The 26,934-nt window shown below is 36.9% G+C and overlaps 1 protein-coding gene across 2 annotated transcripts in view; it reads right to left on the reverse strand.

The window, feature by feature from the left end:
• MAN1A2 (mannosidase alpha class 1A member 2) overlaps window positions 1-26,934 on the reverse strand; it is a 177,837-nt gene that overhangs the window by 24,173 nt on the left and 126,730 nt on the right. For both annotated transcript variants that reach the window (XM_078451526.2, XM_078451527.1), the window contains exons 9-12: window positions 18,756-18,871; window positions 15,368-15,587; window positions 9,875-10,047; window positions 5,945-6,060 (exon numbers count right to left, since the gene is read on the reverse strand). In XM_078451526.2, coding sequence (XP_078307652.1) covers window positions 5,945-6,060; window positions 9,875-10,047; window positions 15,368-15,587; window positions 18,756-18,871 — 625 coding nt within the window. The remainder of the gene's footprint in view (window positions 1-5,944; window positions 6,061-9,874; window positions 10,048-15,367; window positions 15,588-18,755; window positions 18,872-26,934) is intronic.

Genomic DNA, 26,934 nt, shown 5'->3' on the forward strand with positions numbered 1-26,934 from the left:
GATGGCACATATCCTCCAAGACATTAACTGAGAAAGTAGGTTTGTGAGACCTGCATGACTAGAAACTTCGAATTCTAAGTTGGAATTTTCTCTCAGAATTTTGAATCAACTGCTCCACTGCTTCTAGCTTTCACTGTTGTTCTTGAGAAGTCTGAAGCCCCGCCTGATGTCAGATCGTTTTTCTCAGACTTTTATTCCCCCTCTCTTTGGAAGCTGCTGGATCTTTCCTTTACCCGCAAGTGTTCTGAATATGGCCTTGTGCCTTGGTGCGGGTCTGTTTTCAGTGTTTTCCAGCACAGAATCTTGTGCTGGAATCTTGATGGCTGCTTTCAATCTGGAAACTAATGTCCTTCAGTTCTGGGATATTTTCTTGAATTACCTTGTTGTATTCATATTTTGTTTTTTAAATAAACTTTAAACACTTGAAGTATAACATACAGACATAAACATGCACATATCTTACATATTTATTTTGACAAATATTTCTAAGTCAATACTGCCCATTAACATTTAAAACTGAAGCCCCAAATGCTGACTAGACACCATAGGCATGTTGGCATTTCCTGGTGGTTGCACCACTCGGGAATGGGGGAAGAAATGGCCATTTTGCTGAGGGAGCCTCACGTAGCAGTGCCTCTGGATTTTCTTCTTGCAGGCAAATCCATTTCCCCGGAAAGGAGCCCTCCAATCTCCCATCTACTACCTTCAGCTGCGCCTGCCATCCCGGCAGCCCACAGCCTCTGTGATTTGACCTCTTCGGACAAGACATCTCTAGTTTCATTCGTGGTAGAGATGAGATGAGGCAGGGGGGGACTGGGGTCTAGCTACTCGTTCTATAAACTTACTTAAAAATTCTACAGTTTTCAATCCTACCATGTCAAGTCCTGTGTTTTTCCAAAGTTCTAAAGCACTCACCAGTTTGCTTCCAGTTAACTTCTCCTGATGCAGGTACTTAGCTTTCTCTGTTTTCCATCTTCTAAAAATTTGCTGACATCTCTTGTCTCTGTTGATTTCTTCCTCATTCTTTTTGTCCTTGAACATTGCACCTGCTTAGCCCTCCATAGTCATTTTAATGGCTTTCATGAGAGAGTGGAGGATAAATCAAGTGTTCGCTCTGCCAAGCTAACCTGGAACGCCTCCTTTGTTACATGTAGCCATCTCCAAACAGCAGATATATGCTTTCTTTTCTCTTCATCCTCAAAAGCTTCCTGCACTTGTATTTTGAGCTCCAGATCTATATTTGCAAATGCCTCTTGGGAACATATGTCAAAAGTAACTCATTATCTTTTCTGAAAATCTACTTCTTGCAACTGGGTGTCATAATCCTTACAGTTACCCACACTGAAAACTGAAATGTTATCTCCTACTCTTCCTTCTTTCTGGATCTCCCTATATCTAGTAAGATACTAGCACTTGTCAATTACACCCTCTAGAGCACCTGAATCTCATCCTTTATATGTCACTGTCTGCCTTACAGCTATTCCCCGAATACTAAGTCATCCTACTCTACCCATTTTGCCTTCAAGTCTGGTTTAAATGCCACCACCTCCATGAAGTCTTCCTTTCTGCTTTCTAGGTTAAGTAAACACTTCCTCCTCTGGAGGACTGCTCACTTTATTAACATTTCTCTTGTACACTTAACTATATTTAACATTTTTTGCAAACCTGTATGTGTTTTATTTCCTCTGTTAGAATCTTAGAGTTTTAAGGAAAGAGGCCTCGAAGGAATCTATCCCTGACCTTGCTCATCACATAGTTTTTATCATGCCATCAGTATGTATGCTATAGAAATAAACATATTGGCAACTACTGAGGCAAACAAAAGAAACAGAGGACACAGCATTTTACCTTCTGGAGAAAAATGTGTAGCTATAGCTGTAGGACAATAATATGTAAAAGGTAAAACAGCCCTCAACTAGGTCAAGAACACATGCTATTACATTTAACTCTGCTGCTCCCAAGCCAATCAGTTGCCATCTCTGATAGCCAAAACACACAGATTATTGCCCTTTAATGAATGGACAATAAATATGAACCGCTTGATAGAATATGCAATCTTCAGTTAACAGCTACTCAGCTTCTGATAAAAGCCTGTTTAAATTAATTGGTATTTGAGAAAAATCTATGAAGTCATACTAATCTTCATTCCTCTATAGAGTTTCAAGCTCTATCTTAATAGTAAGAAAAATATAAACCTACAACTACATTAGTCTTCACAGAAATGTCTTGATTCAAATGCATTCTACATTATGCCATCAGTTTTTATAAAGAATAAGTCACATTAAGAGTTTTGCATCTTCTATAAAACGTCACTGTTTGAAGATATCTGCCATTATGTACTAGGATGAGCCCTATAAAACTGCCAGTATTTCACTGTTGTTGACTTTTAAAAAGGGCATTTTTATGTGGTTCATCTAATAGTTCAGTACTTAATAACAAGCTATGAAATTAGGTCATCTTATAATTTAGCAGTAAGAAAAAATTGGTCTCATTTGTCAAAGTCATATGTTCTCCCAACTCACAAAGATGAAAATGACACTGAGCAAGATGCTTCCTTTTTGCTACCAGGAGGCTCAGTGCTGATGTAGTACTCAACTGTGATAATTCCTTAGCCTAGATTTTGTTATAATTATCTGAATGATTATTGTCTCACCCTTTTCACTTTTATTGATTCAAAAACGTATATGTGTTTTTCTGAAAGTGAGTATTGTGGCAATTATATATATATGTATATATATATATATATATATATATATATATATATATATGCATGTACATATACATATATATATATATATGCAAATTATATATATAACTGGTTACCCAGAGTGCTGTGTTGAGAAGGATTCTTCCTGAACTTGGCAGTGGAAAGTACCAAGGTCAGCTGGTAATATTCCATATACGTAACTGGAAGGGGAAAGGCAGCATGCCACATATTTGCAACTCCATCTCATGTCCTAATGGGGACACTGAAGAGGAATCTGAGAATTAATTATGAAAGCCAATCTGCAAGAAGGGAGATCTGAACTCAATTTAGAAATAAGAGAGGGACATTAATTGATAGAAATGGTAAAGGCATTCCCATCAGAGCCAATAAAACATGAAATAGACAATAAAATGCAAGGGAGTATATACGTGTGTGTGTATGTGTATGTATATATATATGGCTATAGATTAGGTTGATTTAAGGATAGAATCTATAGTAAAATAAATTAGGAATGAAGCTAGAGATGAATGAATCACTGTAGCTTTTGAGGAGGACAGTGACACGAAGAAACGGGTTACACACGTTGAAAATCAAGCAATTTCTTTTTAAGACTTGAAGAAGCCTCAAAATTAGCATTTTACCACTGCTATAGTAATAATTCATTGAGCATGATGCTAATAACACTGAGCCAAAGACTACTGGTAAAAGAATATTCACCCAGTCTGAGTTATCACTGACCTTATAATTAAATCTAACCTTATGATCAAACTTAGAATCACCAATAATGGGCTAACCCATTACCACGTGCCTCTTTACAGGGTGCAACGTGGACACATCGTATATATAATATTCATGCCAAAAAAGTTTAACCTAAATCTGACCATGAGGAAACAATCGTAACTATCTAAACTGAGGGACATTCCCCAGAGCAACTAGCCTGAATACTTATGTCAATGTCATAAAAGACAGAAGCAAAACAAGAGACCTTGGGTCTAGGTTAAAGAAAACTAAAGAGACATGACGATCAAATGCAACAAGAGGGATCCTTTATTGAATCCTGCACTGGGGTTAAAAATAAAGAGCTATAGGGGTGTGTTGGTGGCTCAGTCGGTTTAAGCGTCCAACTCTTGATTTTGGCTCGGGTCATGATCTCACAGTTAGTGAATTCGAGCTGTTAGCACAGAGTCTGCTTGGGATTCTCTCTCTCCCTCTCCCTCTGCCCCTCCCCCACTCACACACATGCTCTTTCTCAAAATAAATAAATACAGTTTAATAAACAAATAGTTGAAAGTACATTATGAGAACAACTGAGAAATCTGAAAATGGACTGCATATTACACACCAGTGTTGTATGAATGTTAAGTTTCACAAACGTGATAACTGTACTGTGATGATGCAGAATTATTCCCTTTTCCTGCAAACTCTTGTGTTAGGTAAGTATCAGAATGCTGGCGAGTAACTCTCAAATTATAGTGCAAGTAAATTTATTTCCAAAAATAAGTAAAGCTGTGAATGTGTACATGGACACATATATACACAGGGGTAGAGGAATATGGCAGAAATTAACAAAAGGTAAATCTAGGTAAAGGATACACAAATAGTCACTGTGCCATCCTTAAAATTTCCTGGTCAAAAAAAAAAAAAATAAGAGATCTTAGATAATTTGGGTCATATTCCACCGTTTATGGCTATGAAAACTGAAAGCAAAGAAACTTTATTCTGACACACTCTCCCAGCTTACAGCAAGTGTGTAACTAAAGCTGCTGTGGTTTTGTCTTCTCACCCAGTGCTCTACCTCACATGGTCCCAGTCTAACCATGCAGGGTGAGCCCAACAAGGAAGGACCAGAGGCCAGGGGGCTGACTACTGAGCAGATGTTCTAAACCATCAGCAGCAGTTAGGGTTTGGGTTAGGATCAGTCACAGATAGGGAAAGGAGGGGGCAAAATAAAGAAACAATGTAACACGAATCGTGGAGAGTTAATGATATATTAGAGAAAAAAGAAATAAGTTTATAATGTACATGAAGAAAAGGTGGGAAAATAAGAGTGCTAGGGACACTAAAGGAAAAACCAGAATAAGATGGCCATTTGAGATCAGAAACTTAGTCTGCGATAGGTACATTTCAATTGTAATGTCCCAACACATACGCCAGAAGTAGACTAGAATGCAGACTCCAGGAGGGTAGGGATTTTTGTCCTTTTTGTCTGCTGATACATCCACAATTAGCCTGAACAATGCCTGGAAATAAACTTTTTTTTTTTTTTTTTTTTTTTTTGAACAAATGAAGTTTGTTTCTGAGGCACTCAGGTACAGACACACAGGAAATAGAAATATGAAATTTACGAGAGGGTATCAAAAGAGATTTACTTGGGGGCGCCTGGGTGGCGCAGTCGGTTAAGCGTCCGACTTCAGCCAGGTCACGATCTCGCGGTCCGTGAGTTCGAGCCCCGCGTCAGGCTCTGGGCTGATGGCTCGGAGCCTGGAGCCTGTTTCTGATTCTGTGTCTCCCTCTCTCTCTGCCCCTCCCCCGTTCATGCTCTGTCTCTCTCTGTCCCAAAAATAAATAAAAAATGTTGAAAAAAAAAAAAAAAAAAAAAAAAAGAGATTTACTTGGGAGATCCGCAGGGAAGAGGACACATGTAAGGTGTCAGTTTCTGGAGCTCTGCCTGGAGTTCTGAGTACAAGCCCAAACAACAGTGGTCTTTCTTTTCCACTGTTCCTTTTATGTGTATCTTTACAGGAACCCTTACAGAGAGGAGGGATGACTGTGGTCATATACCCTCTAGTACCATCACAACTCCGTTATTATTCCTAACGGACTTCGTTAGTGCGAGCAGGGGGTTCAGGTGCAGTCCCAGGACCAGCAGGACCAGGGTCAGCGGGGAGTTTGCCAGAAAACGCAAATTCTCAGGTCCTGCACTAGGTCCACCACAGGAGAAACTGTGCGGTTGCAGCCTCGTTACCGATGCTTTCAGGAGTCTTCCAGGTGATTCTAACGCATCCCACAGAGCCGAGGACAAAGCAAAGGTACTCAACTCTTAGTGGACAAAATATCTACCTCATAGTTTAAGTCATTCTTCTGGAGATACAGCTAACAATTTAAGACCCGATTACAGAAAAAGATATTTGTAACAGAATCTGGTGTCACAGGCCACCAGTCGTAACTCCTCAAGCAGAGACCACGCAGCGACACCTGCCTACAGTAAAAACAGAGTATTTAAAGGCATCCACTTACTTCAACGTCTCAGCGAGAAAGAAACTCTGCTGCACGTCGTCATGGGTAGGAGTAGACGAGTACACGTCCTTCACCCCAGAAAACCCGCCACTCACTCGGCAATACTTCTCAATAGCCTGTGAGAGAGACCAGACAAAAGAATCAATTCCACACAATTTCACGTCTTGGGGACAAATTAAGGAACCCCAGTCAAAAGTTCACAAAGATCTATCTGAGGATTTGACAGGTTAAGAAGAAAACTTATTACTGAATGGGAATATTCTCACACTGGAAAAATTAATGGAGGGATCTGTTTCCTGTGGAACTTTTCCCCCTCCAAAACTCTTCAATCTTTTAAAAGCATCTTCTATTTTCCTAACTGAGGAAAGTCAAGTTTGGGCTATTCACACTGAATTAGAGACTGGTCTGGCACAATAAAACCTCATTAATTCTAACAAATCAAGGGCGGTCAGTCTGAATTAAACTTTTCAAAGGGAATTTTTTCACTTCTAAGGATAACCCACCCAAAACAAGCTTAAAGAAAAGTATTACCTAAGAGGTCTGCTCTCCATAGTAATAAGCAAGGAGGTAATATTTACTGCAAACATACTACGTGACAGATGCTACATTACAATCCTAGCAGTTAGACATTACAGGTGGTACCAACTGGCAGGAAGCAGCCATCCACATACCCACTACAACAAGAATTACCATGTTAAGAGCCAACCATTAGGATGTATTTGCTCCAAGTCAAGGCTCTTCTAAGAGCTTCACATGTATCATTGAAATCTCCCAACAACCCGTGAGGTTGTCTTAGGAGGCTCCACTTTTCCCACAGGAAAACTAAGGCAAAGGGTGAGTTGCTCTACATTATTGCTAACTACTGCGCTCTGCTGTCCAACTCGGAGCTAAAACTCTTAATTTATATCTCTTCTTGCAGCTTTTGAACGTGCCTAAATAAAATATACTCAATCCAATGGAATCCATTCAAAACCCTGTTTTTTTTAAGTTTGAGACAGAGAGAGAGAGAACCCATTCAAAACCCTGTTTTCTTAAAAAGTTTATTTTGAGACAGTGAGCAAGAGAGCACACACAAGTGGGGGGGGGGGTGCAGAGAGAGAGGGAGAGAGAGAATCCAAGCAGGCTCTGTGCTGTCACAGGGCTCGATCTTAGGAACCGTGAGATCATGACCTGAGCTGAAATCAAGAGTCAGACGCTTAACTGACTGAGCCACCCAGGTGCCCCTCCAAACCCTGTCTTTAATTCAGAGCAACCAAATATCCTGCTTATGCAGGTGTGTATCATACTCTAAAATTAAGCCATTCATGAGAAGTTGAATTATACGTGGTTCTTTTCTTTTTCTACCTAACCCTGAGATACTGTCTAATGAAGGTATAGTTATTTCATCATTACTGCCATGGCTTTTTGTTCCTAGTCTTGCTAATTTTCTTATTCTTCTGGTCTCTTTCCTTTCTAATGAAAAGCTAATTAACACTGAAAGTTTTTATTTAATCAAGCTGTTCGTTTTTATATAATTCCATTTTAATTACAGCTGGGTTTTAAAAGTCTTCTTACCAAACAGTTTGGGGCTTTTTTCTATCTAAATATTTTAAATGTATTTTGAATTCAAGAGTTTTTAAATGCCACATTCTGCGCAATGATCATGTGTCTTTACCACCAGAAAACCATCAGAGCAGTTTAAGGATACTGAGAAAGTAGCAGGGAGGCATGACTAATCTTTAAGCCATTTAGAGTCATTTCTTGGAGGCAAGTTTTCATGCAAATATATTCAAGTTTGGAAGTTTGAAGATGTGACTGGAATAGCTAAGGCTACAGAAGACATACGAGATACCATTCTTCAGTCTCAGCCTGTCTTCCCTTTACCTTCTTCACACCCAACAGGGAGGCCAGTGATAGGGAAGAAAGCAACTTCTATTTAAGAGGTGACTCGTCCTCTTTTGTCTTTGCCCCCCTTTTCTGCATCATGGCATACTTCTGAACCTTGAATTTAAAGTGTAATTATTTCAGTTCTTGTTCTCTATATTTGGAGTTTGTGTGTCTATCTAGACTGTAAAAACAACATTCTAACTCCTGTCATTTGACAGACTTAGGTTAAAGCCTGAGCTCGTGAAACCTCTTTTTAATAGACAGAGTAGGGCCATATTTTAAGAAGGTGCAGAGGAAAAAAGAACCTTAAGAAAAGGATAGATTATCCTATAGTGTTTCTCACTGAGTGGACAGGTTTCTGCCACCACCCCCCACTCTGCTGCCCCACGTGATTCAGATAAATCTTTCTTATTCCTCTCAATAAGAATCATTAAATATTAGGAGACATTCAAGTCAGACATCGCAGGGTTGCTTTACCTATTTCTCGCATATACAATATTGCTTAATGTACATGAGCATTAGTAAGCCACTGCTATCCACACAAGTGTGTGTGTCCTATTCTCGAACCACTGTGACAACAGTTGGTTGTCTTCCCAACTGTGGCAGGACTCTGTAAAGAGAATTTCACCAGCAGTTATGATCCCAATTCTGGAAGTAAGAGGCCAGTGAAAAGCAGCATCAACAAATGCAGCATCCCTTCCCGTTCAATGTAACCACCTGTCTCCGCTAATGTTCTTTTTGTTAAACTCCGCAAAGACTATCCAGGTCTGAATGACAAATGACACAGAAGTGCCCTCACTGTAGTGCAAGTCTTTATCACACTGCTCCTAGATCACTGGCAGCGGTCTCCCAAATCCAGCAATTTGCAGCTTATAATCAGAGCCTTTGTTCGGTCACTCCCCACTAAATAGCCTTTAGTGGCTCCTTTCTCTTTAAAAAACGTTTAGTAATCCTAGAATGGACTCTTTCAGTTAGTTGGTCTTGGTGGGCAGGACATGGTGAGGAAAAAGATCTGACAGGCTGTTTAGACAGGCCAAGGACTTTCTATCTCCACCTCCTGTATGAGAAACACTTATGTAGTAACTGGGAGAGGGGTCTAGTTGTGAGTGAGTGAGTGTGTGTGTGTGCGGGGGGGGGGGGGGTGTGGGTGTGTGTGGGTGTTATTCCTGAACCACTGGGTAAAGGACACATCCCTTGATCTGGCATGTAAGACCATCTACATAACGGCTCCAAACTTCACTCCCTCTGGTGGCCACTGTGAAACCTTCTTTTTACATAAACTGGTCTACATTCTGCCGGAAAACCTATCTTGCCCATTCTTACTTGAGCAAGTTACTGACACTACTTATCTCACCTACAATGTCATCTAGGCTGCACATTCATCAAAATTAGTGCTATTTATCACAATTAGCATATCTCAGACAATAAATGCTCCCTCACTCCTGGGAATAAGCTATACTTTCATGAGAAGACTAATATTTTTCTTCCTCCCCAGGTACTGATAGCCACCTTGTTCTCTGAAAGGCTAGTCTTTTAGGAATAAACTGCTTGCTTCCTTTACTTACTAACCATTAAAATTTTCTCATAAATAGATACGTAAATAAAGTCTTTCAACCTAGAAAAATTTTAACAATTCACTGATTCTTCATTTGGTGGTTACTAAGAAATTACCTGGAACACAAGTGAAATAGAGGGTAATCTACGCAGGTAATTGTAAGTCTGGGCAATTTTACGATTTTCTTTTTCTCCCCCTAGGGTTAAGCATTAATTGTCAAGGACAGAAACTATATAATCATACTGAAACTCACAATGCCTTTTAAATGACACTTTATAGTTATTCAAGAAGAAGAATGAGTGCACACCCATAGGAAAATAGTTTTATTCAAGAACTAAATCGGATTTTCCTTCTATTGCTTAAGAAACTTAGAAATCGAGTCACAGAGTTTTTCCATCACATAAATGGCAGGAACACTATGGTTACCGAACATGAGGCAACACGGATGGCACGATGGGAAAGCTTGATTTAGCGCTCACGCACATAAAATGAAATATTGGCTTATTTACCAGTGCTGCTTCCCAGCCCCACTGCCTGTATCTTGGATCGTGAGTGAATCGCCATAGGTACCAATAGGTTTCAATTACTTCTGGACGGAGGATGTAATACTTTTCAGCCTGCCGGACGGCCACAGCCTCTACCGCACCATCAAATTTGAACGATTCAGGACCCAGCTTTAATGCTGTAACGTGACCAAAGAAAGAAATGAGCACAATAAGCCACTTGTGTTTGTTCACTAGAGCTTCTCTCTCCCCCCAAAACATGGGGTATAATGTAAAGTTAGTTCCATTTTGTTTTATTTTTATTCTTGCTGTTTTGCAAAACCAGTGACTTTAAAAGATCTACATTTGGTTTTCTTGTAATAGACTTACAAATATTCCTACTATCCTGACAAGAATATTTCTCATACATAACGTTCATCAACATACTGCTGAATCTAACTATACTGACAAGTCTAGTAATCCTCTGGAAACAAATGCAAAGCTAGATGTAAGCACATTACATAATCTGTTTTGTTCCAAAATAAAATGAGACAGATAACTGTATTGTACACAACTATTTTTTTAAAAGTCAAGACAATTTTAAAGTCCTTTTAATATAACACACATATATAGGAAAACACTGTAGAGCTCAGATCTTGAATTAGATTTAGATGTAAGTTATATACTCTTCAAGCATACTATAGTATACAAAATGCAATATATTTTAAAACTTAAACCAGTTTTAAAAATAAACTCTCTTATCCTATAGCCTCTGTATATATAGCAAGAAAGAGATTCAAATTGCCAATCACCAAGAATTTTACCTGTGGTGCTCACTGATCAGTTTGAATCAAATACCGCCATTACACATATATTTCAACGCTACATACTATTCTGTGAATGATACGATTTCCACTCAGGCTAGAATAAAGAACTACATGAAAGTTTTTTTAATCACCTCTTTCTAATCACGCCTAGCACCCTAACTTTGGCCAATATAAAGTCATCTTCCATTGGGATGCTGGAGTCACACAGAATTACCACTCTCAGCGGTCATTCTTTCCGTTTATTGGTGGCAAACAGTTTCAAGGTCTCTAATCTTTCAAAAAATGCTGGAAATTTTTATATTTTCTCAGAAAAGAAAAGGTAAAATAAGAATGATAATGCTGGTAGACCATAAACAGAATCATGCCATAGTTGCTGTCATGACATGTGTTGCTGTGGCCAAATTTCAGCCTTACAAGGGAGACAACGTAAGCTCTAAATAATCACATACAATTGTGAAAAACAGTCTTTCTCACCATCTACCACTCCCAAGAGAAAACACAAAACCAAAAAACATTGTACCAATGGTAGATAATTCTACTGAAAGCAAAACATGTGATCCAGAAAAGTGTATTGCTAAGTCTTAGAGAACTAAAGTAGAACTCAAGCACAGGACTTCAACCTGAAGGTCATGAATTCTATCTCTGGCGGGCTCTGAAAGAAGAAGACATTGTGTTGTGTTGTGTTGTGTTGTGTTGTGCTGAGAAGCCTCTGAAATTGTATGCAAAACTCTGTGTGCACATAAAGCTTTGACCAGCTCCTCAATGGGATCTGAGATTAGGACTAACCAACAAATCCTCAGTATTTTTTGTTAGAGAACTTCTATCCAGCTTATTGACAAGGTCAGCATACGATCAAATATGATTTGGCATTTTAATAAATGCTTTTAAAATGACTATAAAAGTCAAACATCCTAATGATGCATCTAATACTTGTACATCTAATACAAGTACAGGAAGTCATTTGATCTGAATTTCTTATGTCTTTCCTTTCTCAAAGACTGAGTGCTAAGAATTGATTAAATGGAATTTTTAAATGTTAATCTTAAGGCTAACTTTAAATTAGATAACTTCTGTAATGATAATATTGCCTGAATTTGAAGTAGAAATTGGCTGCATGGAACTAATATTTTTAACTTCTCACTAAAAATTATGTCTCACTTATTGGTCATTCATAAATTCACTAATAAAGCACACCAGAGAGAGAACATATCTGTTTTGTGAGGAGTTGGCAAATAAAAATGTACAAGCCCAAATTATACACACATTACATCCATTACTCTGGTCAAATCGCTGGTTTTCATGTTTCTAAGGCATCATTTCTTAGTGCTGTTTTAAGAAACGTAAAAAATAATTTCCTAACAATCTATCTTGCATTTAATTTCTATTTTCTACCTTTAATTTCCCACTTACATTTGATACTTCATTTCCAACAAGTAAAAATTGAGTTGAAACCATAAATAATTTAGTGCTGGGATACAAAAAGAACTCTAAGAGGATGCAAAAATCATCTAATGTAGGCAAAGGAAAGAGATATGCACAAATAAAAAAAAATTAAAGTAAAATGTCAAATATGACAAAGGTCAACAGTAAGACACTAAAAAGTACATTTCAAGAAGGCACAGATTAGTCTGCAAGTCATAAGATTCTTCCAGATATGTAGAATCTGTAGAGATCTCAGGAAAAATAAGCATACTCAGGTCAACAAAATAAATACAAGAAAAAATAAAAAAGCATAAGGAATATTCTGGGACAGGCAATTTGACTACAGTTTGAGTAACTTAATAATAAGGGAAGAACTTAAACTATTTCCCTCCTATTAACTTCCTTCTAAGGAAAAAAATAGTTGAAGAAACTCTTAAAGTATGTCTAAAACTCATGTCCAATGGATCTCTTTTCCATTGGATATGTTAAATGTATCCAAATATTAAAATTTCCCCCAGATGTGATAGTACGTGGTCTAGGCAAGATCTTATCCAATTTCCATAAGAAGTAAATTAAATAAAAGTCATTTTATTGATGTTCAGTAGTTTTTTTTTTTTAAATCTAGAAACCTAGAAAAAGAAAGAATAGTACTATGTTTTGAAAGTCTGCCATCTTGTTTGGCACCAATTCTGCATTATACCTCAGAATAAGCTAAAACAATGTTGTCTGAAACTAAACTAAGTTACTGTTCAGTTTCACGAACAGACTGAGAAATGTTTCCTACAAACCCAGCTAAATTATTAAGCTGCAGGCCATGCTCATCCATAAGGCAGAATATATAAAGATTACCAAACTTTGAATTAATTCTAATTCCAACAACAAATGAAAGCGAAATTCCAAAGTAATTATTGTGTGAATTTAGCTGAAATAACTGCTAAGAAGTGAACAGGTATTTTTAAACAAGGTGGCCAAAAATACAGCACAGCTATACCAAAACACATAAGATATAATAACCAAGTGGGAAGGAAGCAACACTAGAATCTTGCCTTTTAATTCAAGGATCTAAACTGAGATTAAAGATGAGTAAAAACAGTGAAAGACTTGAAAATACAGGACACAAATCAAAGAGTAATCTTTTTGGGCATACCATGGCAAAGAGGGCCACAGGTTCATTGACTTGCAATGTGAGAATGACAATCAGAACAAGTATGACAGCAACAACAATAGACTGGATGGTTTAAAATTCCATTTATACTCACAACAGCATTCTGAGGAAGACAGGATAGGTATTGTTATCCCATTGTTTTGCAGATGGAGCACCTGAGACTTAGGCAGGTTAAATGACTTGCCTAAGGTTCATAGATAATAAATAGTGGAACATGGGATTTTTGAATCCTAGGCCACATTTTCTTTCTATAATATCACAGTATTTCATATCAGCATCAGCAATGTCATTACAAAATGTGAAAGTCAGGGAATCCTCTCATAACTCTGGTATTCTATGGATTTCTCAAAGGCAAGGGACAGGTCTTATTCACAATTCCACCTGTAAGCATCTAGCATAATGCTTGGCACATAATAGGTGCTCCATGTTTAATGGAGTGAATGATTAATTATACTAACTACAGCATGTCACATTTTTAATACGTCTGTATGAAATCCTACTGTTTTATATCTATTAGTGGATTTGTGGCCGAGACCTGCATAATAAGTCTTGTTATCATGGGTCCTAGTACATACACTGAATATCCATAGTGGTCCTCAATGTTTTACTAATTTTAGCTGCATTTTAAATATATATTTGACACTCTATATTATTAACATAATATAATTTAGCTTCTATTTATAACTTAGATCACTGACTTTCTACGTACTACATACCAACACTAAACCACCCTAAAATAACTTCTACTTCAATGTCCTTTTGACTTAGTTGTAGTTTGTCAAGAAATGGAATCCCTGCCTTACTTAGTGAGAGAACTGAAGGGTCAATTTCACCATAAGTTCAATTCCTCATTATATAAAAACAACCTGAACTAACCTGAACTAAAATGAACTAGGATAAATTTTAAGCCAGTCACACCTGTGTCATGGTACCTGATGGCACAGTAACCCTAAGATGGAAATTCAGTTATTTAATAAAAGCAACAATTCAATTTCTGAAATCACAAATAGAAATTACTAGTGTTTACTTTTTCTGGGAACTCATTGTCCATTATTTCATATAGAAACACATTTTTAAAACCAGAAAAAAATCTTGGAAGGTGTACTTCAGTATTTCTCAGTCCTTTTTCAGGATTTCTAAAAACCTAATTGTTGGGGCACCTGGGTGGCTCAGTCTGTTAAACGTCGGACTTTCGCTCAGGTCACAATCTCATGTTTGTGAGTTTGAGCTCCTTAGCGGGATCTGTGGTGACAGCTCAGAGCCTGGAGCCTACTTTGGAATCTGTGTCTCCTTCTCTCTCTGCCCCTCTCCTGCTCATGTTCTCTTTTTTTAATAAAAAAAAAAATAAAAAACCTAATTGTCTTCTCTCTCTGTGAAATTTTAATAATAAATATACACTGTTTATCTATGACTGTATATAAATGACTGTATCTATGACTGTATACAAAAAAAGAAAAAAAGATTTTTTTTCACCCCCAAGAACCAATTTTTTTCACCACTGAAAACCAACTCATTTTTCAGGTAAGGACACTGAAGCCCCAAAATATTACATATGTGCCTAAAGCAATACAGAGGATCTTTTTAGTTAAACGCACAATCAACTCTAAAATTACTGGTAAACTGACTAAGAGACTACTAGATACCTAGAATAACAATTACACATTCAAATAACTACTATTATCTTTTGGTCACTCTTATTTTCACAAGAGTATAGACAAGCCAGTAATCTAAATCAGGTTTTGTGTTCTTTTAAGTAACTAGTCCTACAGAAGCTGAAATGAATGGCTAAAATGGATTCTTACTATATTAAATAATGTAATCCCATACATCCCCAAATGTCATTTGTCATCCCCGCCTCTTGTCACTAAAACAATTTCTTCAAAATCTTTATTAACAAAGTCAGTAGTAGAATTCAGAATTGAAAAAAATGATTCAGGAATACATTTCCAGAATTAAAAATTCAAGGTCTTAAGAAAATGATTTACTGTGTTAGAATAACCTATTTTAAAGTGAAAACTGCCCATATATTTTCCTTCTAATTTCTGGACATATTTTTAACTTAGAGGTTATTTTAGTCTAAGTAGTTAGTGTTATTAATACTCTTACCAGTTCTGTCATATGACTCATGACATGTATGTGCAATTTCTGCCCCTAGCTCTAAATAATGACCAGCTTTATCCATTCTGGAACCATCTGCTCCTAGTGCAAACATTCCCCCAGCAAAACAGGCCAAATGCCCCATCTTCTTTTCTAAGTGCCCATTTTTCCACTCTCCAATAAAGGTGAGACCTCCTCGGGACTTCTTAATAAGATGTTTCTCTATAGCCTACGAGAAAGAGAAGATAGTTAAAATTTTAGAAGCAAAGGTTAGTGTTACTACATCCTTCTACTTATCATAAAACCTTGGTAATAGAATATTCTACAAACTGGTAACTTTCCCAAGCCGGAAGAGTTAATTTATAGTAAGTTTTGGAGAGTAAACAAGTTGCATATAATCTTGAACAAATACCCCATCACTACTACGACAAAGACAAGGTGGAAGAGGGAAGACTGGCCTAAAGACTACCTTTCAACACACCACCTGTATTATAGGTTTTTTTCTTCTTGAGCTAAATGGAATTCATAATAATCAATTGAGATCATGAATAGAAATAAATTAATATAGTTATATAACAAGTTTAACCCAAAAGACTCTACCAATTTATTTTCTATTTCATACAATAAACCTGAAGACGAAGAATATCTAAGTTAATCTAAAAATAGGATTTTGACAGTTAAAATGGTTTCTCCTTTTCCATATAACTATATCTCTTGTCAAAGTACTTTAAGAAGGTACTAGTAGATGAGGCATCTTATAAGTTATAAAGCTTACAAAACTAGTTAAACGTTCAAACTTAACTCCGTAGCCCCTTACTTTGCCAACTTAGGCACTTATTTTGGGTGTTGTGCCATGGCTATGAGAGAGCAAGTGACAAACACAGTCCATCCTACTGGAATGTCAATTTTACTCACAAGATGTAGGGATGGCAAGAAAAATATTTTGTATTAAACTTGAATGTAACATAAAATAGAGTCCAACAATCACATTTAACTTTAAAAATGGGATTTTTGGGGCACCTAGGTAGTTCAGTCGGTTGGGTGCCTGACTTGAGCTCAGGTCATGATCTCATGATTCGTGGGTTTAAGCCCCGCATTGGGCTTTGTGCTCACAGCTCAGAGCCTGGAATCTGCTCCGGATTTTGTGTGTGTGTGTCTCTCTCTGTCCCTCCCCTGCTCGTTCCCTGTCTGGTCTCTCTCTCTCAAAAATAAATAAACATTAAAAAAATGAGATTTCTAAGAGCTTTGTTCCTTTGGACTATGTTCTCAGACTTTGCTAAATGGGGCTATAAATTAATTTTCTACCTTTAGTGATACTTCTATGGAAAAGTATAACTTCATAAATTCAGTTCTCTTTGGTGAAAAGGTAAAAAGTATTACATCTGATTAGAAAATATACTTTCCTGACAATAAAGAGGAATAAAAGAATTAACCCACATGTTTGTAGATTGTTCTCTGACAAGTTCAATAACAGCTTTGGAAAAATCTATTGTGTATTCTTTATAATGATGAGGTTTGTTTCAGAACTATAAGGAGTATGCCTTATTCGTCATGTTATACTTCACAAGGCCTGTTAAATGTAGCTTACAGTCAATAAATGCTTGATTTACAAGTTTTTGTTGTTCTTTTAACCACAGTACACTGAGGCACAAAAAGGTTAGTTTTTCGAGTGCAAGGACAATGTTTTTTATCTTTGTGAGCCTCGTGGCATCTAGCACGTTTTCTACATGTAAGGCACCAATAAATGCCTCCTCAAGAAACATTTATTGACTGCCCACAATGGAAAGAACACTATATGTCAAGTATTAGTTTAACTCCTCTGAGTTAAACAACTACAGGAAATTAGTTCCCTAAAAAGTAAGGATATAGAAAGGATAAGATTTTTGCTTTACTTTAAAAACAAAACAACTGTAACTCTGAATAGTGTTAATATATATGAGATATATATACAATCAACAAAGCCTAAATGTGTCTCTTTGAAAATCACAAACAGCTTTGATCCCCCCCCCCAAAAAAAAAAGGAGAAAAAACAAAACTCAAGAATATCAGGAATAAGGGGAGAGAAGGATGGGCAAAATGGGTGAAGAAGAGTCAGATATAGGCTTCCAGTCATGGAATGAGTAAGTCACAGGGATAAAAGGAGCGATAAAGGTCAATGGTGAGCATAGCATTATGTACCGACTTGTCAAATCACTGTTTTATACCTGAAAATTAATGACACATAATGTGTCGACAATACTTCATTAAAAATAAATGAGTAACAAATTAAAAGAAATGTTTATATGTAACTTTAAAAATTGATTAAAATCACTAAAGGGTTATGAGGTTATAGTGGATCAGAAAGCAAGTAACTTAAGTGGTTAACACACTTCTCTATCTCACAGTTTTTGCTTGGTAATATCGCATACAAGTGCTTGCAAGACTGAAACCTGTTCCAATTTTAAGCTGTCACAACACTGTGGTGAAAGGTTACATAAATATGAAACAGTCAAGTGGTTAAAAGCACAGGCCCTGGAGCCAGACTGTTCAGTTCCAGGCTCCATCACATACTAGATATGTGACTGTCAGCAATTATTCAACCTCTTTGTGCCGTAAGGTCCTCATGTGTAAAATGATAGTAAAGATTATTTGCTTTCATATACATAAAAGGGGTTACAACAGCACCTGGCATGTGGAAAGTACTAGATAAGTGTTTTGCCCTTGGTATTTATCCATAAGGCTTTCCATGTGTAGGTTCAATGTCATTTGAAAGAAGAAATGTTTATGGAAATGTATATGTGACGTCAGAAGTTTTTTCAGTCTGTGTAGATAATAACTAAATGTAATTAAGTTTCCATACATAAATATGTTACACTAAATTCTTCAACAATTTCTTTAATGAATCATGGGAATCTACTCCCAAAACCAAGAGCACACTGTATACACTGTACGTTAGTGAACTTGACAATAAATTATATTTAAAAATTTGTTTAATGCTTATTCATTAATGTTTAATGTTTATTCATTCATTTTTGAGAGACAGAGACAGAGCCTGAGTGGGGAAGGGGGCGGGGGGGGGTGGGGTACACAGAGTCTGAAGCAGGCTCCAGGCTCTGAACTGACAGCACAGAGCCCAAAGCGGGGCTCAAACCCACAGACTGTGAGATCATGACCTGAACCGAAGTCGGATGCTCAACCGACTGAGCCACCCAGGCGCCCCAACAATAAAATTATATTTAGAAGAAGAAAAAAGTAATAAAATGCCCCCCAAAATGAAAACGATGTAAGATTTTTATATTAAAATTCTAAAACTCTATAGGGAGGGCATATAATAAAACACATGTAAGGTGTTCACTGGTCACTATGAAACAGCATATATTCAGAATGTTAAGCAGGTAACTATTGTGACAAGAATTACCTCAATAGCATCATCATACATTTTCCTTGCCTCATGGTCTGTTTTATCTGACATCAACCATGCTTTCAGTAAGTATTCATAAAAACTGTCTCCCAGCCCGCCAACTGATGTATGATCTGTAACAAAAGGAAAAGAGAAGGGTGAAGGTGGAGGAAAGAGAAGACAGAAGGCAATTCAATAATCTTTCTCAATTATAATGACTATTACTGGTCAGTCATTTAAAATTATACTGACAGCCTTACTTCCAGCCTACTTCAAATTTAGTTGAGCAAAAGTATACTCTCATCACTCTCCTCTACGTGGGTACCCAATTTTCCAGAAGTCTCTTCCTGCTGGATGAGGTATTTCACATATTTAGGAGTCTTTTTCTTCAGCCATGTAGTTTGTACACTGTCACACAACCAAGCTTTTCCAGAACTGAAAACAATTATCTTTCATATGATAAGGACTTAAACTATACAAGCTAGAAGATTAAATATGAGATATACCTAAATCTGATGTTAACCAAAAAGAGCCCATTTTTTCCATAGGGTGGTTAATGGTGATTTCTATTCTATAGACAGCAGATTAAAATAAGTCCAAGAATTCCTTGGTAATAATGCCCTGCACTTTTAATCCTATCCAAGGCAACATCATAACTCCCAAGGCAACCGTACTCTTTTATCCCTGACTTTTGACAAGCCCTGCCCTACATTCTTAAGCTTTGTTTAAAAACACATACCCCCCCTGCATGAAAAGAAAAATAGCACACTTTTGCGAGCTGTCAATCATTCATGGAGTACCAGCACTGGTTTTCTACTTTTGTGGGGAAAGGACAGACCCCTGGGTGGTTTGTGGAACAACTGGCTTTCTGCTTGGGGGAAAATGCATATTAATGTTTTTATCTGTAGCTCATAAATATAAATTTGTGGTGGATTAATGACTTAACAGTAAAACAGAAAACTGTAAGTACACCAGAAAAAAATATAATAAAATGTCTGCCCTTCTTTAGCGAATGATCTTCTTTGGCAAAACAAAGGAGCCACAAAGAAAAAGATTTATAGCAATATATGGTACAAGCTACCATAAATGAATCTGTAAGGCAAGAAATAGAATAGGAACAGATATATGCAACACATAGAACAGAAGTAAGGGTTAATGCCCTGTACAAAGAAGCCTGATAATTAAATAAGGACAATTGCTACCGAGCACACACAAGTAATTTAAAAAAAGTAACACAAATTGATAATTAACGTAAAGAAGTTCAACTCCATCAGTGACCAGAGAAAAGCAAATTAAAACAACGAGGTTTCATTTTGTTGATTTAATTGGCAAACATTTTTCAAAGTATTTTTTTTAAGTTTATTTATTTTGAGAGCAAGTGAGAGCGGCGAAGGGGCAGAGAGAGAGGGAGAGAGAGAATTCCAAGCAGGTTCTGGGCTGACAGCAGGGCTCGATCTCACAAACAGTGAGATCATGACCTGAGCCGAGATCAAGAGTCAGACACTTTACCAACTGAACCACCCAGGCACCCTGGCAAACATGTTAAAAATTGTTAACGCCCAATGTGGATAAAGTTATGGTTCAAAGTTGCTGGGAATGGAGGGAAGTTTTATAGTAGCTTTCAAAATTTAAGCAGGCTTTCTACTTCTGGAATTATCCTGTAACAAATACTTGCACAAACACACAAGTATAGATATAAAAACAAAACAAACACTTCATCAGAGCACTATATTCATTAAACATGAGATAACTTCAAAAGTCTAGAGAAGTAGCTACATAAATTACAGTACAAACATATGTAACAGAACATGCAATCATTAAACAGAATCAGTGAATCTGCAATCTGTACCAGATATTGAAGGATATCTATTATATGCTGTTAAGTAAGGGAAGGACAAGTTTCAGAATAATATAGTTTGATACTGCTAAAATTTGTATTTTCAAAGAATATTACTGTCCACATAGAAAAGGTATGAGAAGACAACTGTGCAGAGTAATTACATCTCAGAAAGTAGTCCTTCAGTTTTTACTTTGCATACTTATGTATTACTGGACTACATGTAACTTGTGTAATTAAATCATCTTTTGTTACAGAAAGTAATAAATGGGGGGAAGGCCACCAGTCACTTTCAAGAACATGTCTGCTAATACTGTAGTAATTTGCTTGTACCTTCAGTAGCCTGCATCTCAAATGCTCTTTTCTCACTTTTTTCCCACTAGTCATTAGTGCACATGATGAATTTCACGTATGTATACACCCACAAATCCACCACCAAGATGAAAATACAATGCATTTCCAGCATTCCAAAAATCTGCCTCATGTGGCCCTCACAATCAATACCCAACTTCCAAAGATAACCATTTTTCTGACCTCAATCACTAAATGATTTGTCAAGTTCACATAAAACGGCCATATACTCTCAAGAATGATTTGGTAGCTTAATGATTTCCTTTGTTTTCCATCTAAATGTCTAGAAGAAGGACCCCTCTGCCTTACAGAGGCTTCCTCAGTCTCCAGCATTAAGTGTTTGGGTATCAGAGAAGACACTTAGGGGAACAGAAGACAGGTACAACGATCCCTTACTCTAAGCTTCGGACTGCACAAGAAAATCACGATTGAATTTCTAATAGTTCTCAATACTCATCACACTTACATTTAAGAATTTTATAATGATGGTAATATATGATGATGGGCTGAGAGGATAAATTATACTTAGATGCTAAATTAATTCTAAAAGATTTAAATATTTTATGGTTACTGGAAATCATTAAAGATAACATATAAAATATTAAAACAATATGAAACTAAGTAGACAGGGAATGTCCCTCATATTTAATGAACATATAGGACAGAGAAAGATTTAGGGATGCCTTTTAGGTACATTATTTGCTAATGAACAAGAATGGAGTCATTTTATATTTGGCAAGCAACTATTTTAAAGCAGCTATATCCAAACAAGTATGACAAAATATCCCCATCAACACTGCTACCTCAATTTTGTGGCTATGTCAAAACATCTGGACTCACTCAGCAAATGATACCATTACTATCTTACCAGCTGCCCAGTCTTGTCTTAGACTTCAATCAACTGCTTAAAAACATGCCTGACTGTAGTTGTCCTCTTATTTTAACCATGACTTTCTCATATAGCTTTTAGGTTTCATCCCCCAGATTTTCTAGTTGCCTTCCTTTCATCTCCTATCTTTTTCTCTCACCATTTTTATTCTTTCCCATCCCCTTAGTCATGTCACTTACACTGAGTCACTCCTGCATTTCATCACCCTAGAGGCCTTCCTCCTAAGCTATCACCTTCAGACTTCTCTTTTCCTGCTTTCCTAAGTTAAACCCATTATTTCCTCAATACTATGTCTTAGTTCACGCCTGTTGTACTGAATCATATTCTTCTATGATTTCCCAAGAAAGACTATGTGAATTGTAGCTTTATTATGAGCTTCTTAATTTTATTTTATAAAGATATCAAATTCAAGGTTGGAAATCATTTTCCCTCAGAGGTTCTCAAAGGTACTGTTCCAGTGTCCTGTAACACCAAGTATCATGAGTGAGAAACATTGGCGATGCTGTTTTATAGGCTCAAGGTGTTCTCTCTCAATGCCCCCTTCCTCACACTCAACTCATTTTCCCAAGCTTTACATCTTCATTTTGATACTGGTTAATTTTTTTCCTACATTCATTGTGCTAAAGATTAGTATCTTTCAGCTCTGAGAAAATTCTCTTCTATTGTTTATTTTCTTCAGTTTTGCTTGTTTCTCTCTTCTGAAACTCTCATTAGTTGGAAATTGGAGCCCTTGGATTGATTTTATATTACCCTTCTCTCTCAAATTAGTCTCTTTGTTTCTATATTCTGGGATTTTTAAAAAAAATCAATTTTTTCTTTTAGTCCTCTCACTGAGGTTTTTAATGTAAGCAATTATACCTTTTACCTCCTTTCTGTCCTCTAATTCTTTCTTTTTCAATGTACCCTGTTCTTATTTTATGAACACATCATCTTCTTAGAGTTCTCCAAAATAAACAGATATGTTTATTTATAGAATTACTTCAGTTTCCTCTAGGATCCCTGTTTGACTTTAATGATTTTTTTTTCTGTGAAATTTAACATGTGCACAGAAAAGCATATAAAACATAAATATTATGCTCATTATAGAGAACATCTGTATAATATCTACTCAGAAGAATGTCAGTACTCCAAAAGCCTTTCACATATCCTTTCTCAATTACAATTCCCACATCCTCAAAGGTGAACCACTATCTTGACTTTTGGGGTAGTCACTTTTTTTACATGGCTATCATCTACTACCCTCTCTCATCTGCTACTATTTAGTTTTGTCTACTGGTATGTTTAACAAAGGTATCATATATTCTCTTGCATCAGTCTTCCAGATCTCAATGCTTAAGACTCAACCATGTGGCTATATGTATGCACTGCTGTTTGATATCCCACTGCACCAATCAACCATAATTTATTTATCTGTACTTAAGAATGAAGTTCTCAGTAGCTAGTGTGGGCTTTTCTCTACCAAACAGTAGGTACTCTCTCACTGAGCAGACTTACTGGTCACAAGGTCTCTCTCTTGAGTGGGAATTCTGACTGGATGCTTTCTGTGTAGGCTAAGTTGAGGAAAGGTGGGCTATGTGCAAGGCTTTGCTTTAGAGTCAGGAAAATGGTACTTGTTGTGAAATTGGATCTGCTTGAATTTCAGAATAAAGGGAGGCTTTATTCTGGGTTATTAACATCCATATGGAAAATTTTCACCTTTCTTCTCAATGAAATCATTAAATTTTTTAAAAAGAAGTGCTCAAGGCATCTGGGTGGCTCAGTCAGTTGGGCGTCCAACTTTGGCTCAGGTCATGATCTCATGGTCTGTGAGTTTGAGCCCTGTGTCGGGCTCTGTGCTGACAGCTCAGACCCTGGAGCCTGCTTCAGATCCTGTGTTTCCTCTCTGCCCCTCCCCCACTCCTGTTCTCTTTCTCTTTCGAAAATAAATAAGCATTAAAAAATTAAAAATAAAATAAGAAGTGCTATGTAGTTATGCCTACTATTAAATGTCAGAATGAGCTGGTGCATAAGAATTTTAAGTGGAGCCCATGTTCCCTTTAACGATCTTATACCTAGATTTTAGCTCTACTTTTTACTCATTATTCAATTACATGTACTTACAGTTTATGTACTCTGAACCTCTCTGGAACTAGATCAGTTACGGTTTTTGTAGTGCTCTTGTAGTATATTCTAGGTGTGCCTTTCTCACTTCTACTCACTCACACAGTCCCAGCCAGAATGCATTATGCTAATTTGTTGAAATATCTTGACCATTATGATCTCCCATTTACCACCAAATTTCTCTACCATCTTGGGTTTATTGTTTTCTACATTTTTCTATACTTTCATTTCATTGTGGTCTCAATGAGGACGGCTGGCCACAGTGGTGAAGTTATAGTTCAATCTTCCACCATGGGGCAGAAGTCCTAACAAAGCTTTCTCAAGTTGAATTCTTTCTGGATAATTTGTTAATGCTGTATATGTTGGATTTCTCTTTCCTCTGTCTTCTATTCTGCTCGCACTGTTGTCCTATCATGAATAAAAATCAAAGCAGGTGGGAACTTAAAGAATCTTAGTTTACTCCAATATTTCTAGACTGTGTGTAACTTGTAAGCTTGCAACCACGTAATTCAAAATGATTTTAGGTGGTTTATGGAATAATTTTTTAAAACTTGTCACAGTTTTATAATGACTATTGTCAAGATGATCTTTTAACTTCATGCAAAATCCTGCCCCTTCCCTGAAACACACAGCAACAACAAAGGATGAAATAATATTAAAAGGCATTTCCACACTTGAAAACAAAATACAAACCGTAATGCATAAGAAATACAAAGAAACTCATTGTGTTAAAAGCAGAAGTTTCTATTTCTTGAAAGTGAAGTAAATAAAGACATCTAGAAGTTTCCCTCCTCCAACATAATGGGGTTCAAAGCACTCACTCATGGTGGGGACTCCTAGACTAGCAGAAGGAAGCGGAAACAGCTGTATGATTGAGACTGGGATAAATTGCTATATATTGGGGAAAATAGATGTATAATACCCTTGGGAGAGCTGAGATTCCAGCATGAAAAAGAGTAAGTTCTAGACCGATGAGCCAGTGGAGGCATTAATAAAACTTCCAGGAATGGAGAAGTAATGAAAGTGGAAAGAAAAACATACACTTCATGAAGCTCTCACTCAAATTGAGCTTGCAAATGAAACTCCAAGGCAGTGCGCCTGGGGGCTCGGTCGTTAAGCATCTGACTTCAGCTTAGGTTATGATCTCATGGTTCATGAATTCGAGTCCTGCATCGGGTGAGCCCTGCTTCTCTTTCTCTCTCTCCCTGCCCCTCCTGGGATTCTCCCCCTCTCTCTGCCCCTTGCTCACTTGTGCCCCCCCTCCTCAAAAACAAACAAATAAAAAAACTCCAATGCACATAAGGAAAATGAGTTATGAAAGAATTCAACTATGTTAATAGAATTTACCATACCACGAAAAAGCAAATAATGCAGCTATCTTCTGAAAGCAATTATAAAGTAAGTATATTTTAAAAGTATACTAAGAGAGGGGCACCTAGGTAGCTCAGGTGGTTAAGCCTCCAACTTCAGCTCAGGTCATTATCCACAGTTCAGGAGTTTGAGCCCCGTGTCCGGCTCTGTGCTGACAGGTAGGAGCCTGGAGCCTGCCTGGGGTTCTATTTTCCCTCTCTCTCTGCTCCTCCCTTGCTCGTGCTCTCTCTCACTCTCTCAAAAATAAACACTAAAATATTTTTTTAAAAAAGTATACTAAGAGAAAAAAATTAACATATAAAGCCCAAACTGATCAATTTGCACTGAGAAATTGGCAAATATGTAAGATTTTAACACACCTATTTGAAAACAGATCAGAAAAAAAAGTTAAAAAAAAGAAAAATGAAAAAAAAAATAGCTAATGAATCTGAAATGCCTTAAAGGAAATTCGACTCTCTGCTAAACTGTGAGCAACTTGACAAGAGACACTCGTTGGCTTAAGTTTCTTTATATATCCTATAGCACCTCACACGATTCTTACTTATAGAGTACTCAATGAGTAATTATTAAACAAATGGCTGACTTTCCATTTTCAAGTATTAAAAGATTTTCACAATTATAATATCTTGTCTTTAAGGTATTTTTTCTTTTTTATTTTAAGGTATTTTTTCATTAAAAAAAATGATTCCATCTTCAGTCTCTCACTTGTTTTCAGTTTAAGGAAACAAATAATTATGGGAGAAACAGTAATACCTAGCATAACACCTAATACTTACAAATTCAGCAAAAAAAGGTTTACAGAATGAATGCATTAACTACTTGAAGCACTCATTCTTGCAAATTTTACTAAAATTTGCAGGTATACAGTTTTAAACACCTTCCTAATTTCCCCCAACACGAAGATGTCTGTAATTGTAGTATATTCAATATCTTACATGGAAAATCCACTGGAAATATAAGTTTAAAAAACTTAAAACACCTCATTCCTATGAATTATCAGAAATATGCAAAAAAAAAAACCCCTTTGTATTAAGATTTTCTTTTTGGAGTTTTTAACCTTCTGTAAACACATCTTTGCACTGAGAGCTTTTTAATTTTCTCACAGCTCACTGTCCAGATACAATATTTCAAACTACTCAGGGAACTGTAGTAAGAATGTATTTTGTAAAAATACCCAAATGCCCAAACTCCATTCCTCTCCTCTTTTTTTAAATTTTTAATTATTTTATTCCTTTTTTTTCCAATATATGAAGTTTATTGTCAAATTGGTTTCCATACAACACCCAGTGCTCATCCCAAAAGGTGCCCTCCTCAATACCCATCACCCACCCTCCCCTCCCTCCCACCCCCCATCAACCCTCAGTTTGTTCTCAGTTTTTAAGAGTCTCTTATGCTTTGGCTCTCTCCCACTCTGACCTCTTTTTTTTTTTTCCTTCCCCTCCCCCATGGGTTTCTGTTAAGTTTCTCAGGATCCAAATAAGAGTGAAACCATATGGTATCTGTCTTTCTCTGTATGGCTTATTTCACTTAGCATCACACTCTCCAGTTCCATCCACGTTGCTACAAAGGGCCATATTTCGTTCTTTCTCATTGCCATGTAGTACTCCATTGTGTATATAAACCACAATTTCTTTATCCATTCATCAGTT

This window comes from Panthera onca, chromosome C1 (genome assembly GCF_046562875.1).
Source record: "Panthera onca isolate mPanOnc1 chromosome C1, mPanOnc1 haplotype 2, whole genome shotgun sequence".
NCBI classification, from domain to species: domain Eukaryota; kingdom Metazoa; phylum Chordata; class Mammalia; order Carnivora; family Felidae; genus Panthera; species Panthera onca.